Here is a 17,567-nt window from a genome sequence, read left to right as displayed (position 1 = left end):
TAGAAGCTGTATAGGGTCCCTGTACGAGTTTAGAACATAAATATCTTTCTTCTTCCTTTTTGTATTTTTGTAAGATTTAATTTTTAAGATTCTCTTTTTTATGCTGTTTAATTTGGTATATAATGTTGTGTAGTCCGTGTCTTTAGTAATTTTCTAGTTTTTATTATAGCGTACGGCTAGGTACAAATTAGGCGTATCAGTAGTCCAGTTTAGTTTTAGGTAATTAGCGTGACGTCATGCTCTCCGATATGTTCGCGCTGACCAGTTATAGCTAGCTCCAGAACCACGTTGAGCCCTCTTTTGTCTTGACCAGTGGTCAGTGCTGACAGTGGTGCCGGTGTAGAGCTAATTGTGTGTAGTGTAATTTCAGCTGGGACCGCCTGTAAGTTGGAAAATGTTTTTATTTTATTTCTTTAGTTTGTATTTGTATTAGTTATTCCTACATCTACTGTTATAGTCTAGATGTGGACTGATTAGTGTAGTGGCATCACTGGCTAGTTAATTAGCCATGATTGTCTATGATGGAACCGGAAGGTCCATTAAGCTGGATAGCGTCACCCCTTCCTCCCCCCCCCCCCCCCCCCAGCTATCCCTAATAATCCCCTTATTGTTTTTCTATACTATGTCTATTTGTAAATATTTTATTATCTTATATTCTTATGTATGTTTATTTTATTAGTGATTCTTTTTGGTAGTTTCTGAAGCGTAGTTGGCAGATAATATTATTTTTAATTTTGTTGTACTTTTATGTACAAGATGGCGGCTGGCATAAGCCGGCTCATTAACCTAGATCTTATGTGTATTGTTGTGACTTTTATCTGATGTTATCTAGATCTGTTTATTGTCTACCCAGCCTGTGTGGGTTGTGGCGTAGACTTGACCTAAAATTCTGTGGCTTTTATTAGCTAGATGGAGGCTAATTACTAATATGTAATTACCTCATGTCTCTAGGTCGGTTTGTGTACTAGACTAGGTCTAGTCTAGCTTTTTGCTATTTTTTAACGTTTTTATGTATTGATTTTTGCAGGCTATCCTTACTGCAGTACTGCTGTTTTTAGTCTACTGCCTGTAGGCTGTTGTTAGTCTACTGCCTGTAGGCTGTTGTTAGTCGACTGCCATTAGTCTGTCATTAGACTGCCATTAGTCTGCCATCGCCTCCTTGTACCTTTTTTTGTTATATCTTATTTATTTTAAGCTTAGGTCTAGGGTAGTAATTGTAGTGATTTAGTTAGATAGTTGGTTTGGTTAGTCTGTTAGTGTTTGTAGATTTAGAAAGTTTTAGTTAGTTGCTGAGTTCAGTTGTAGTGTTAGTGTAGCTCTATATGTTATATTTTATTATTGATTTATTTGTGTATGTAAATAAAGTTTCTTTTTGTTTTATTTATCCTAAAGTAAAAGTTTCGTTATTGCTTTCTTTTAGTTAGCTAGATTAGTTTAGCTTAGTTCAATTGTGCTGTCTGGTTGCTTAGGTGACTCTAGCCTTGGTCGCAGACCGAGGTGCACAGATTGGGCCCACCCAGTAGAGCTACCACCTGCCTACTGTTATGAATAAAATTTAATGTTGAGCAGCAGAAGAGAATAGGCCACCACACTCGCGCCTGCCTGACCTGCTCACATATAATTTATATATACTATAAATTAAATTCTTATATCGAGTCGCCCCACCCCTATTCTTTAATGCCAAATGCGATCTTTAGCAGAAATTAGTAAAGGAGAGAGGATTAATCGTTTTCACTCTACCGCCATTCCCATTTCCAGAGTTTTTGTAATTTCACATGAAGTTATCATAAGTATTTTAAGAAAGACTTTGCATTGGAAAAGTTAGAATTCAAACGAAATTTTTCAGTATAAGAGTCATGATTGAGATGAGTTCTAAACTCAAATAACGTTTTCATAGTCACCTTTTCTCAACCTTTACTCAATCTGATATTTTTCTAGCTAAATAAATTTGGGACTATAACTTACAATTTATACTAAAGCTTTCTTGAATACTATTTATCGAATAAGTTTTTTTTCGGCGGCGATCCTCAAAGCAAAAATCTAATTATGTGGGGTATCCTATCTTTTCAAGGAACAAATCGGTTTTATTTGCAATGTATTATGGGCCTATAAATTCAAATTAGAATATTTTTCAAGTACAACATTATTCAAAAGGTCGTTTTGAATAATGAGCTTCAGGTCAGGAGAATGCGTTTCTGCAGTGAAGAATGCAAGAAAACGCTTTTGGCGTCGGGGCTTCGCCCCGAACTTCATTTATGGGTAATGAGTTGTAGATGTCAGGAGAATGCGTTTCTGCAGAGAAGAATGCAAGAAAACGCTTTTGGCGTCGGGGCTTCGCCCCGAACTTCATTTATGGGTAATGAGTTGTAGATGTCAGGAGAATGCGTTTCTGCAAGGAAGAATGCAAGAAAACGCTTTTGGCGTCGGGGCTTCGCCCCGAACTTCATTTATGGGTAATGAGTTGTAGATGTCAGGAGAATGCGTTTCTGCAAGGAAGAATGCAAGAAAACGCTTTTGGCGACGGGGCTTCGCCCCGAACTACATTGTGAAGAATGAGCTGTACTTGTCAGGAGAATGCGTATCTGCAGTCAAAAAAGCAAGAAAACGCTTATGGGGTCGGGGCTTCGCCCCGAACTCCATTGATGAATAATGAGCTGTACTTGTCAGGAGAATGCGTTTCTTCAGTGAAAAAAGCAAGAAAACGCTTATGGCGTCGGGGCTTCGCCCCGAACTTCACCAGAGAACCTTATAGCGCTGCCCCAGTTGTTTTGTTTTTCGCCGAAGGTTGAGAAATGCTGCTTTTTTATTCTCAAATTTATATATATTTATATATATATACATATATATGTGTGTGCGTGTGTGTGTGTGTGTGCGCGCGCACTGTATGCACGTTTATGCGTAGGGTTAGGGTTTACTGGGCGTTAGGGTTAGGGTTTGGAAAAAAATCGCCCCCCCCACTCCAAAGTTCTGGATCCGCTAGTGCCTTGTTGGTGGGTTTCTTGGCATCTAAATTCTATGCACGTACAGTTCATACTAAACTTCTGGATACAGTTGTCAAGCTTCGAACTTTCCCCCTGTGAGCACCGGCAGATAGGCAGAGGTCTTAGAGGTCCATAGCAACAGGCTTGGACGCAGACCCAACGTTGTCTTGATCTGTCCAGCTCATTGAGGTACTCGTAACAGGTACAACAGTGACAAACGCTTCCGGCACATAACAGACTTCAGTTTCTTCATTTGTCTCTTTCCTTTCAATTAGGTACATCCAGTTGAGATCGTCGCAGCAATCGTTGTCACATTTCTCGTCTAGAAAGTCACGCCCACAACACAGCCACAGACGGTGCTCCAATCCTCAGCGTCTCCGTCACCATTGCTTGTGCAGCCACAGTCCTGACCATGCAACTTCTTCACCAACGAGTCTACAGGTAACTGCTCCTTCACCAACGAGACTATTCCTTCTTTCGCTTGAGACACCATTTTATCTACCTTGTTCCCCATACTGTTAATTTGTTGACACATTGCATCAATATCTTCATGTATCTTGCCAATGAGCTCATAAATCTCCGGTTCAATTTCAAATAGGTAGGTCTCCGTATCTTCATCTTCATCGATCAGGGCTTGCCGGAGACGAGCTGTAAGCACCTCCTTGGTACCACCAAGCTTAGCTCTTTATCTAAGAGTTGGTCTAGTTGTTTCAAAGATGCCACTGTGATCGAATCCTACTTCCTCTCGCTGAATCACCTATAATCCCACTTCGACACAAATGTAATAATTTAATGGATGCAACTCAACGAGACATAGATTTACAAGAGGACATGACAAACACATATGACATCTGCCTTGAGCACAGCATCTTCATATCGGCTCTAGTCTTGGGCGGAAATCGTTCTTCTTCCCTAATGTCTACATTCTTCCTAGTCTAGTGTCTAATAGTGCGCACCTTCTGCACTATCTTGGATGGCGGTGTGCATGGCAAGGTTATAACACTATTTTAAAGTGTTGGTACAGATGTCCAAATCGTTATACGTGTTTAAAAGGGGGAATGGAAAGGTCTTTCTTAAAAAACAAAATCAGTTGTATTTGCATTTGTTGTTATGTTATATTTTAGTATTATTCAGGTAAAAAGTTTTTGGAAAATTACATTATTAATTTAAGGCACACCGTTTCATCTTGTAGCCTATAAGTATATAGCCTTTCTGCCTTAGCAACAAGATCAATTCAATATGTTCTTTGAAAGAAAACATTTGAGTGCCTCTATAGTCTGTATCCTTTGTACAGCAGAACGGTCCCATTTCTCCCGATAAGCATAATGTCAAAATTATGTTTTTTAATTAGAAAATAGGCCTACTTTCGTCTTTGCAATACATTTTTATCAAATGAAAGCTCGCAATGCCACTTTTTATTTATTGGCACCCCAAAATGTCAATTTCGTCTATTCTTCAGGAGATTTGAATAAATTCAAAAAAAAAGTATATTTTGCCTTTTCATGAGATTTCCTGGAGGCCCTGGAAAATCAGGAGGTCGCGAAAACCCTGTTATTTTATATACGTTATAATGGTTTAATTTAATAATGTACACTTGGAATTAGCGCGGGGCCTATGAAAGCGCTGGGCCCACTGCGACCGCATAGGCTGCAGTGGCCTAAGGCCGGCCCTGGGTCTACAAGAGTAAAATTTAAAAGTTGGATTTTCATTGTAGTTATCTGTCAACGTTCGGATATTAACCCAATAAAATGACATGATTATCAATATTATTAAAGTTAAACTATTGTAAGTTAAATACTTCGTATCATCCAAGGATCTTTAAAAATGTCTAACTTCTTTTTTTTTTTTGTGAGTGGCGTTGGCAACAAAATTGATTCAAAACTTTTTGAAGAAGACATTTCAAAACTTCTCAATTTGATTCTTATCGAATGATCCAAATGGTCAAAATTTTATCCCTAAAGTTACCGACCTTTGTATGACAAAAACTAAAGGTTCGCGGCAATGATTATAACTTAATGCGAAGATAATCTTAACTTGTTCCACTCATATATAATTCAAGATTGACAAGGGCTTCTCTTACTACGGAAGAAAAATGCGCCGAAGACCCCCAGAGAAAGAATTTAACTCTTTCTCTCCTAACTGACGATACCAGCGTTGATTCCACCAGACTGTGGTAAATAATTACGGAGAGAAAGAGTTAATATGAGGCTCAGAGTGGAGGAAAACGCTTGGCGGAGCTAAAGGCGTTTCCACTGACTACCTTGCTGGATTGAGAGGGAACCCGATGCCTCTCTAATACTATCTCCAGAAAAAAACTTTTTTTTTACAAAACACTTTAAAAGTAGGCTATCTAAAAAAATATATAAAAAAACTTAGGCTGGATGCGAGCGGTAGCCTAAATGTTTGAGAAACAATGCTCATTTGCCTCGGAAGAAGTCCGGTGATTCTCCCACTTCAGACACGGCCTGTCCAACTCTTTCTTAATTTAATTTGAATAACTTATAACCCTTAAAATTCACTGTGACTGTGACAAATCATAAGATTTTTAACAGTGAATTGAAATTCATGTAAATCTAGGTAAGGTCTATGCTATAGATCCGGGGGGGGGGGGGGGGATTTTTCTATCGAGGGCCGCATTAAAACAATTTCGGGAATGGGGAGGGGGGGGGTTACATATAAAATAAGTACTTACAACTTTAAAAAATACGATAGCTAACTTTGTGTAACGAATTTTAATTCAAATTTACAACTGTATTATACATTTATTTTTTATTTTATTACACTCCCACTCTAGGAATTATTACAAGAGTTAGCAATTTGTTAAACTAATTTCACAAATAATTGTTTAATTTTATAATTGAATAATCTTATCAAGTAAATCTTTGTTACCTTATTGGTTTGTCCCTTGAATATGTCGAACTCGTAGGCTACTTAAATTAGGATTAAGTAGGCCTAATGATTACAATTACCAAGTCATCGAATTCAGTTATTTTGTGAGATCAAGAGCATTAAACACATTGAAGTCCTGGACATTACATTTGTGCCTTGCTCATTGTTTTTTTGTATGTACATGTATAACTCAATTTAATTAACTTAGAAAAAGAACCAAAAAAACTTTTTAGGGATGGACAAGTATTGGGAGTGATTCATGCAGCTTGGTTTGAATTAGGTTTATAGTTATATAAAACTTGATAGTTTTAGTGTTTTGTTTTTCTGCAAAGATTCGGGATATCGGATCTAGAGGCATCTATAACACTACCATGGATGAGAATATAAACAAAAATCAAGAAGAATGGGTCAGTTACACACGGATCTCAAACAAGGAAATCCTATGCCGAACTGGAAGTCGAACACTTAGTGAGGTTGTGACTGAGCGTCGCATGAGGTTTGCGGGACATGTTCTATGTCAAAATGAATTACGCACACCAAGAGTTGCGATAACATGGAAGCCAAAACGAGGAAAGCGCAAACAGGGACTTCCTCGTATTACCTGGCGACACACCTTCATGGAGGACCTCAGAACAGTGGACACCAGGTGGGAGGAGGCTTCAGACATTGCCAGTGACATCATTATGGAGACAGCTTGCCGCCCAATGCGCCGAACGGCGCGGGAGGACCTAAGTCTAAGTAAGTCCAAGAAGAATGGAGATGAACTTCCATTGATGGAGAGCAAAAGAAAAGCCTCAGATAAAACAAAAAGAGAGAAGAAAAGTCATAGATTATAATTCTGAAACACCTGCATATAAGAACTGTAGCAAATTCAAGAATCATCATGTTCTATCATTATAAAAAAGTCCATCCCAACTTGAGGCTTACATTCAAATCCAGTAAATCTAAGGACGCATCTATTCCACGTGAAGATAGTTAAAGCTCCACTTTCAGACATTGCGATCTATGTGGCCCCCTGTTAACGAGGGTGTCATGTGGCCAGCACAACAACCAACCTTTTTACTTTTCCCCAACTAATGTCAGGTACCCATTCGAGCTGGGTAGACTGAGATGCGCCCAAAGATCCAAAAATTAAAAGCTATAGTCTTTACCAGGATTCGAACCCAGGACCTCCTGTTCAGAAGCCAAATGCTTTACCACTCAACCACAAACTCACAGAAAGTTTTTCTAGTCTCCACCACAATAAGCTCACACTGCCTGTTTAATATCAATACACCAAGTAACATAAAGATAAAAAAAACAAATCCATGTTTGAATGTGTAATAGAACTTGTATTTTTAATCTCCAAATATGTTTTGAAGCAATACACGTATAGCACATTGTCCAACTGTCAGACCAATGGTTTTAAACTCAAGTAATTCATTGAAGGTGCTAACATAAGTTAACCTCTAGAAAAGAAGAGCTGCATGGTAACAAATACATTCATTGCACTTCTAGCTTTGTATACAAATAAGAAATTACAAGATTGGTTTAAGACTTCATCCCTGTTACCTCCCTTGGTAAGATGAACTATTACGAGAGCAAGGTACCAAAGGAAAGTTGATGCTTTTTTTTTTTTTTTTAAATTCAATACAAGGTTGTTGCCATGGAGCTCTTCAAATAGCACTGTTACTACTGTAAATATCTAAAAATTGTATCATAAAATGTTTAATATCATGTACACTGTACAAGACTGGCCAGACAATAATTTTTTTGTTTCTGTTGTGTTTATGAGTGGTTCCCAATGTATGTGATTGCAATCTAAAACAAATTTCTTGTTAATGCTGTGTTGCTAGGTAAATATTCTCATCTCATGTATCTAGTGCTACAGATTTAGTTCAGTTTTTTTTTTATGTAAAGGTTTGACATGTAAAGTGCACATCATCTTGGGACATTTTTAATCCACTTTTGTTTAGGAATACAAAAAAAACAACACAAAAAACAAACAAACATGTAAATAATCATTTGTTTCTTATTCTAATCAAGTACATGACTTAAGTAAATTCTATACATCTCTAGACAAAATAAACAACCACAACAGTCAAAATTGTTATCTCCCTTACACTTTGTAAGCATTCTATCTAAGGGCTCAAAATGTATTGGATAAAATAATACTTTATTAAATCAGTCATAATTTTGTTTTATAAAAATGTAGAAAAAATGAAGAAATTAATGTGATGAAAATGACCCTAAGAGAGATAACTGTGTATATGCTAGATGGAACTCTCAGTAAAAAACATTAGACAAACTCTGGTTTACAGTCAAGTCATTGAACCCAGTCTATATAAGAAGAAAGGATTTTAAACTACTGAGTTTTAAAAAAAAATGTACATTTTAAATGTATACCAACCTACATATTTAAATTAACTCACACACAATGAAATCTAACACAGACACATTCACACTACTTATTCTTGTTTCAACAGATGAAATCATTTGTACAAAGTACAATACACATGACACACCATCAAATGGAGCACACCAACAATAAACAAATATAACTGCCATGTCTAACCAATAAAATTTGAACCTTAAAAATAAACAAAAATAAAAAAATTGAACCAGCAAGACAGTACTACAGCCAGAAAGTGAATCAAAGGAGACATGAAAATGAGAATATTGAATGAAGACCCTTTGAGATATCCAGAATGTTCAACAAATTGAGTGATTGTAAGTAATATGTTTTCCCAGTTGATTGTGAACTTTCAACTAAAAGTATTCATAATCCATTATACTTTTGTTAAAATACTGTGGTGCATCTATCTCTATGCACTCACATATCATCTGCTTTTTATTACCAAATAACTGATGGCTAGTTACTATTGATACCGTACTAAACATTGACACTTAACTATATTATTAAAATTGTAATAAAGTTTGTTTTTTTTAATATATGTTGACAGTAATTTTTTTTGTTTGTATGAGACTTAAAAGATAAAAAAAAGCCTTTTTGTGGCATTATAATGAGCCTTGGTTCCGCAAGGTTGTCATTGTCAGAAGTAGTAATGGATATAAGCACTCCACTACCTATAAAATGCTTCCTAATGTAAAGCATCTCAAATAGTCCCTGACAACCATTCCAACTCCTGGCCTTCACACGTGGCTCAGATATTGAGTCTGGCAGAACTGTTTTCACCAACAGAAGAAAGGGCGAAGACAAGTAACTGGTGCCTAAGCCAGTAAGCTTTGGGGAGAAGGGGCTCATTAGACATAGCTGGGGAGAAGGAAAACTCTGAATTCAAACCTCTGCTGCCTTGCAGCTAAACCCAATCATGGGAAAGGCTACAGAATTCAACTCTGAGAAAAAATCAGGAGCCGGCGACCTTTAGGCAGTTTACAGCACTCAGTGCTACACCCTGTAAGAATCACTTGCCCCTCCTTAGATACATCAGCTGAGTGGAGAGAGGGGAACTTATGTAGGGGCGAGATAGTTCTGAACACATCTAATGCCAAGGCATTCACCTCATTTCCATGAGATAATCCCTTGTCGCTTCGCGACTGAAGGAGGCCATAATAATGAAGCAAATTTGATTTTGGATAGAAGTTTTCTGTCGAAATTCTAATTACTTTTTTTTATGACAAAAATATTCACATAACAAGAACTGAAACAACTAATACAAGGAACTTGTGTAAGTCTTCATTTCATTTATACAGATCAATGGAAGTATTTAAACAATCACACACACAAACAATTGTATTTCAGACTATATAACAGTCAGTGTGTGTATGTCCTTGTTCACAAAAAGAAATATAGCAAACTTGGTTAGTTCCAAATACATAAATAGACACATTTAAACATGATTTAACCTATGAACAATATGTAATTAAATTTGTGTTCATGTGAAATCCACACAAGATGAGCACTTTGATACAACAAATGTGTTTCATCTTGTGTTGACCAAACTCCAGTAATAATATTTGCCATCTTATGTTCAGTACTGTCACCAACTTCCAATAAATAAATACCATCAACAAATAGTTGATAGAAATACTAACATACAATTTTTACTGTGGATGGGAGATTTGAAATAAAAATTCATAAACAATGTTTTTAAAAAAAAAGCAACATTTTTGTGTGTGTAATTCAACAATTTCACAATGAAGATTTAGTTTTTAATTATAGATTTTCATTTTGAACTCAAAAAGCATTTTGCTTCTATTTTCAAACATTTTAATTTTCTTATGGACATTTGATCTCATAGAGGATCTATTTATCTCCCTTTGAATTCTTTGTTGTACAAGTGGAAAGTAGATCAAGTAAACTTGGTACATTTTGGGGATTGTTGTCACAACTTACAAGCAGAACAAAAAAAAAAAAAAAACATAGAACACATTTGCCAACCAAACAATTCATTAAAAAAAAAATTATCATGAAGAGTATATGTATCAAAATAATGACATTTTATTTTAATAAACAAAACTATTAATGTACAAAAGCAAATTGGAATGAATGACCAAAAAAAAAAAAAAAGGAGAACTGTGTCAGGCAAGAGTTTGAGGTTAACAATAAAAAAAAAAAAAAAAAAAAGAGAGAGATGGTTGGCACATTGGGCAAGTTACAACAAAATAAAATGTACATCCAGATCTGAGATTTAATAAAAGTACAATATCCTACATATAAGTACACCTAACTACACTGTACATATGTACAACTCACGCTTACATCACCACTGAATGTACAACTTTTATTTTTTTACTTTGTCTTACTAGAAAAAAAATAATTCATTTGACTGACATAGACAACAACTATAAAGCTACTAAACAAGAGTATATAAGCTATCTACCTAGAGTAATCATGGATAATGATATTTCTTACTTAGTGAAACTAAACAAGAGTATATAAGCTATCTACCTAGAGTAATCATGGATAATGATATTTCTTACTTAGTGAAACTAAACAAGATTATATAAGCTATCTACCTAGAGTAATCATGGATAATGATATTTCTTACTTAGTGTTAATTAACTGGGAGAAAAAAATGGAGTTTCTTTTACATAACATTTGATAGCTCTACTTAGTACAATAACAAGTTGATATGTTATCTTAAGCATTTTGTTTTTCTTATGAGAATGATCCTAGTGACCTATACACACAAAGGAAAAAAGAAGTGTAATGACAATTAAATTGAAAGTCTTAGAACATTGTCAGGATATTTTTTGTTTTTGTTATGAATGGCTTGAGAGATGTTTTTTAAAGTCAGAAAAACACAAAACATAAACAGTGTGATCTTAACATGTAGATTGTCGCCAACTTTGTCATTTGAAACAATTTTGTCTGCTGCCTTCTTCAAGGTTTAAATGTAGATACAAATGTAAAAAAAAAAACAAATATAGACACACACAAAAATCTGTTGAGTGTGACACTTGTCATTGTCTAGTTTAGTATTATGCTTACAATGTGTATGTTTACATCAATAAATATATGACTATTTACTGTAATTATTTACATGCATGACTTTTTTTTTCCCCGAAGGGAAAGTATTTAGTATATGTTGTTAATGCATCTTAATAAATCAGAGATTATCTATTAAAGTATCAGAGAGTGTGTCAACATTACAATTATTTAAGTCCTGTAACATGATACTGCCTTACATTTCAATGATGGTATAATGAACTAACAAAAAATAATTTACTAGTGAACTCCAATATATATATTACTTCCATCCTACACTATTTTTTTGTTATAGGTGTTATGGAAAGCTGTATTAAGGTCATAAACTACTGAAGTTAGAATCAATCTAAAATGTCACTATTTGTTTAGAAAGTTTGTATAATGAACCAACAGCAGTCATGTATGGCTCCTTACAGAAATGTCCTTTCAGACATAAAAAAAACTTGAAATTGAGACAATACAACAGTCATAGATTACTTGAATATCTTATTTGATGTGTATTAATAGAATAATACAGTTCCAGCAAACCATTGTACACGCCACAGTTTGTAAGTTGTCAGTATTAATGTAGATGTATGGAAGTCAATTTTTATTATTATTCATTGAAAATTTTGTTACAAACATATCAAATTAGTAGCATTGTGACAGTGTGTTGGGAATAGGATTACAAATAAAAAAAAACAACAAAAGAATGAAAAAAATTAACTATCTTACAGATTGTTCTAAAACTATTGAATAATTTGTATTGTCAAAATAAAAAATCAATCAATGATTTCAATAAAGATGCCATTTGGTTAGATTGAACAAAGTCTGTGTTTGAAAATGATAAGTACTCTGTAAAATAACAACCTATAGATCATGTAGCAGATATCACATTCTGGGCCATTTTGTAGAATATTTACATAAGCTAACAACATGTGCAGGAATAACCTATTAAGAAACATAACTATGGTTCTATACCTTTGAACCAAAGTAAAAAGAAAACAATGCTAAGAAGTGCAACAATATACACACAGTTATGTATTTACATGTAAGCACATTTATATTTTACAGCTTTCAAAAGAAGAATCTAAATGTCATACAAAAAACAAAAGGATGAAACAATACAAAAATACAAAAAAAAAAAGTTTAAGTAATGAATTGCACTAAACAAATGGATTTTCTTTTCCAATGAGTTGATGGGGATGACTGTGGTTTTAAAACATGATCAGATCTATTCGTGACTACAACATTGAAATAAATAGATGAAATCCTACACATGTGCTGACAACTTTACTCACAAGTATATTCTAGAAAAAATGCTTTAAAAAATGTATTGATCCCATAAATGAAACAAAATGAAACTTTCTCCCCAAAGAATGTCCACACAAACATTCTGTTGTGGAAATGGTGTTTCTGAAAGAGCTATTCAAAATATATATTCTCTAGATTGTATCTATACAAGTGAAAAAGAGGCTGCAAAGTACTAGTCAGACTGTGGATTTGAAAGATCTATGTTGACAAATGATACATGAAAGCGCTGAACTTTTTTTGGACTAGACAAGCTTTGTGACTCGAGAGCACCTTCTGCAGTGTGATTGTGGTCATCTGCACCAGGGTCCACAGAAAGCTCCACTATCCCTGGGCTACTGTTGTCTGTGGTTATCAAAGGCGTGTTGTGGTCAAGGCTTGCTTGAGATCTGATCATGGCATTGGCCACAATGTACGGGCTGAGTTTTGATTTGCCATTTTCATCACCACTAGGTATGGAATGGTTGATAATAGCTGAGTCTTCAAGTTTGTTGTGATGAGCATCTCCATTGATGTGGAGGGTCTGTGGTGTCTTCACTGCTAAAGTAATTTGATCAGGTACTTTTAGAGTCAATGGAGAGGAGTAGCTATCAGGTGATCTTTTGAAAAACTCCTCTTTTGCCTGAGCTATTGATTTCTTAGTCTCTGAGATTCTCTGGCTAGAGTTTTGTAATATCTCATATGAAGAAGCAAGCTCTGTACCAGAGTCCAAACTGAAAAACACATCATTCTCCATTGTTTTATCATCTGAGGCATTTGATATCAGTGTGTTTTGTTTTGTTTCATCATCTGTATCTGAGACCACTCCATCTGATGGAATATTTGAGTCAGAGGAGCTGTTAGGATTTTCAGAGGATGACTCCTCATAGCATTTAAAGCTTCTTTGTTTACTGGATGCAGACTTGCCCTCCTGTTTCGCTGCATGGGGAACCAGTTTATTAGCATCTATGTCTGTAACATCTTTTTGCTGTACATTTGCTGCCTTTCTATGCCGCCGTGCACTGTCTGCAGAGTAATGTCTCTTTCGCCGGTGAATATTGTGATGGTCATCACCATTGCTCCCAGGACATGACTCGCAGTTGGCATCTCTAGAAGATTTTGAAATTTTGCCACCTGAAACAGATCTGGACATTTTCTTTCTTTCAGCCCACAACTTTCTTCGATCTGCCTGCTGATCATCATCATCTGAGTCACTAGATGCAACATACCTAATAGAAGGCAAACTAGCGGCACCACCAGCACATCTGCGGTAAGTCGGATTTGAAGCCGACCTTTTTCGCATCCCTCCAGGAAGGTCACCACTTGCTTGGCGATGCCTGTGCTTTTTCTTATCAAACTGATGCACACGACCATCTTCATGGATATGCTTTTTAAGGGGAAGTGACTTAAGCATTCTGGATGAAATGTCTTCTGATTTCTCAGAGCTCTCTTCCTCAAACACCACACAATGTTCAACACTTTTACTTCTGATGGGGTAGTTCTCTAAGAGTTTCACTTCTACAGCCAGGTCTTTATCCTGAGTTATCTTCTCTAAGAAAGCTTTATACGACTTGACACTATCATATTGGCTGCCGTCAGCTCTCTGCAGAACCAATGACTTGATTGACGTCACTGTGTCATGGTAATACTGTGGACTGTTTATGGAAGGTGTGAAACCATTCCCTAAAGACCTGTATGAGTTAACAGTGTCATAGACAGATATGCCATCCCCCCGCATGTCTATGTCACAGTACTCCTTGTCCCCCTCAGTAATGATGCCATAGTTGACTTCACTGTCATCACCAAACTCTACATCCCCTCTAGCCTTGAACCTGGCATCTTCTCTGGACCAGTTGTAGGCCTTCAGTAGAATGCATACAACAAACACTATGATGGCCAGTATTGGTAGGAAGGCCAAATTGGACACATGGCTTGGCTCAGACCTGAACAACTTGGCAGGGTCATAAACCCGTGAAGGTTCATCAGATGATTCAGAGGGACCAACAGGTGTAATTAAGTTACTGGAAATGTCATGGAGAAGGACTTTGGTATCTGTTGAGTTCATTATGACTCACTAGACAATGTTATCTTAATGAGGCGTTAAGCATTTTGATCTTTGTGGAACATGAGTACTAGCACTTGAATAGCACAGAGCTGGTACCCATTCTATCACAAGCTTTAAATTACAATAAAAAAAATAAAAGAGGTGGCTTTAGTAATGAGACTAAACAATACTATCAATACATAATTAAATTTAAAAGGTGAAAAACAATGGTCTTAGATTTACATAAAAATGTTTACACTGCATCCAGGCTATTATCTCCAATCCACGAATATCCAAGGTTAGACTGAATCAGGCAGCAGATGGATGCCAAAGTCCTCCTGTCACTGGGAGCCCAGAGGCCACAGATTTGATCTCTAAATGTCATTTGGACACTATCTAGTCCAAAACTAGTCAGTGTGTAAGATAACTTGGGGTATCTACAGAGTCTTTCCTTCACCAATATTCTTTCTTAATGTTGAACAACACCAACAAGCCTAGACAAGAAACAAAAAAAAAAAAAAAAAAAAAACCATTGATAATATTAAGTAAGCATAATAATAATAATAATAATAAATAGCAATGTCAATTCCGAAGATTAATAATGAATGCACCCATTAAGTAAGCATGCTACACAGAAAGTACAATATTATGACAATATTTTTTTCAATACTCACTTAATATATATATTTTTCCCCCACAAACCTGAAATTCCAAATGACTTTATAATAATATTAGTACTTGATATCGTCAGTCTATTTGAAGTTACTATTCAACAAAGAGCAGAGACATTAGAAGCCAAGTGGCCTGAAAAGTAAATACAGATAACTCACATGTTATGCATTTTAAATGAAAGTAAATAAATATAAATTAACTTATACCTATAGTACATCTTAAGAATAAACTTTATTTTCCGTAAGAGTTTACTTAATAGTAGATTCCTGTAAGATATCTTGGTTGAAAGCACATTGAATTGGATCCCTAGTCAACGCAAAGTAGCCACATTTTTTTTTTTGCATCATCATGAGTAGATCTAATAATATAATCAATAAATTAATTAAAACCTGTAGAAGTAACAGTGTCAGAGACAGACATGCAGTTCCTTGTATGGCTATATCAAATTAATCATCATCTTTGTTCCCTTTGGTGATTACACCATTTCATTATAATTATTCCTTTTTTTTTTACTTAATTTAACCAAAATTGTGAAAGTTGGATGAGAACTCAAACATAGTAGAGCACTATGACTCTATGTTTACTGTCTCCACAACATAAAACGAGATATATATGGATTTCAGTTATTGGTTGATAAATAATAGATCTATAGACAGGAAGGTTTTTACTTTTAAGTTTTTGGTATTTCTTTCTATTTTTTTTTAAATTCATTTGGGGCCACCAAATTCACTTCAGAATCTTCAGAGATTCTACTCTACTGGTCTGCTCTAGACTCTAAGACAGTCTAGAATCTAATAAATAGATTTTAATAGATCTATTAAATGTATAGTCATAATATTTTAGTATATATTATAATATTATAACTTTTATAATATAAGTAGAAATTATAGTCTTCTATCTATTAACTTTATTAATTTATTATTATTATTAAGTCTATTCTATAAAAAAAACTTATAATTAAACCTCTAGATTATCATTATTATAGTTATAGTCTTATAGAGAATAGAGTCAATAGAAACACTCTAGAATTAAAATGAATAGATCTAGATTTATATATCATAGATACCGAATAATTCTAAAGATCTATATTAATTATATATAATAATATAATATAGATCTAGAGACAATCTAGTCTAATTTAAATTTAGAATACTATTGTATTTTTTTATATTTATTTAATTATTAGTAGGCCTAGCCCTAGCTAAATCTAGATTAGATCTGATCTATAATATTAAGTATAATATTATAATATAGCCTAATATACGGGGCATCTATAAATACTGAAATAATAATTTTCATGATATCTAGACTATAGTAAATCTAGGCTTTCTAGGACTAGATCTAGATCACTAGATCTATATTATAAGTATTATATTATAATATAATGTATATATTACTATACTTATATTATAGATCTATATAAATATAATATATATAGAATAATATAGATCTACTAGAATCTAGGTAACTACTGTAACTAGTAAATTCTAGTAGTAGAGTACTAGTAGTACTACTTATAGTTACTATTACTTATACTATAGACTATTCTATAGACTATAGACTAGTAGATGAGATCTACTTCTGATCTGATACTACTTATTAACTTATTATCTTATACTGAGTTATTGACTTATACTTATAGATCTATGATCTAGTATCAGTATCAGTATGATATATCAGTGTTATTACTATTATTAGTATTATTATTATTATAATTATTTATATATGGAATATATATTATACTAAATTGACAAATCATGTCTAAATTTAACACTAATATTTTTAAATATTAAATATAGAATTCTAGATTTCATTTAGATTAAGTACTGTCATTACCTCAGAAATATTAAAGTAAAGATTATACACACAGTCTAGTGTTGTTGTTGTTTTTTGTTTTTTGAAGTAACGTCTGTATTATATAAGATAAGATAAGATGACTAGATTCTACATCTAGAATTCTAGATATTAGATCTCTAGAACTTTATATTACTAAAGTAATATTGGGCTCATTTCTATTCTAAAATCTTACTGTCGGTATACAAGCGAACTAGATTATTTCCGGCGAAATGAGCATGCGCATACTACTGAAACAGCTGGTAGAGGTTAAAGTTGAAAGGGTGAGTGAATGCCGTCGATTGGGATCAAAGCGGGTACTAGACCTAGATTAACTACAATACTAGATCATGACCAGATCGGATCTATTCTGTTTCCGAGGGTCAAGATTAAAGACGATTTAAGTCTAAACGAGATTAAGGTATAATCTAACCTAGAATACTAGAGC

General features: G+C 34.6%; 1 protein-coding gene across 3 annotated transcripts; it reads right to left on the bottom strand.

The window, feature by feature from the left end:
- Positions 1-7,180: 7,180 nt before the first annotated feature.
- Positions 7,181-17,333, bottom strand: LOC106051546 (uncharacterized). Of its 3 annotated transcripts, none has more exons than XM_013206735.2 (3): positions 17,123-17,333; positions 15,289-15,418; positions 7,181-15,108 (listed from the first exon to the last, which is right to left on the bottom strand). In XM_013206735.2, the coding sequence occupies exon 3, from the start codon at positions 14,633-14,635 to the stop codon at positions 12,767-12,769; it is 1,869 nt and encodes a 622-aa protein (XP_013062189.2). In that variant the 5' UTR covers positions 14,636-15,108; positions 15,289-15,418; positions 17,123-17,333; the 3' UTR covers positions 7,181-12,766. The 3 variants fall into 3 exon arrangements, with proteins under 3 accessions (XP_013062189.2, XP_013062188.2, XP_055862032.1); XM_013206734.2 differs by having other exon boundaries at positions 15,317-15,418; XM_056006057.1 differs by lacking the exon at positions 17,123-17,333 and adding an exon at positions 15,539-16,236 and having other exon boundaries at positions 15,317-15,418.
- Positions 17,334-17,567: the final 234 nt, after the last annotated feature.

Source organism: Biomphalaria glabrata, chromosome 12, assembly GCF_947242115.1.
Source record: "Biomphalaria glabrata chromosome 12, xgBioGlab47.1, whole genome shotgun sequence".
Classification (NCBI taxonomy): Eukaryota; Metazoa; Mollusca; class Gastropoda; family Planorbidae; genus Biomphalaria; species Biomphalaria glabrata.
This window is presented reverse-complemented; position numbering and strand designations above follow the sequence as displayed.

Coding starts and splice junctions, on each gene's coding strand:
- LOC106051546 (XM_013206735.2), bottom strand. CDS start 14,635: ATGAACTCAACAGATACCAAAGTCCTTCTCCATGACATTTCCAGTAAC.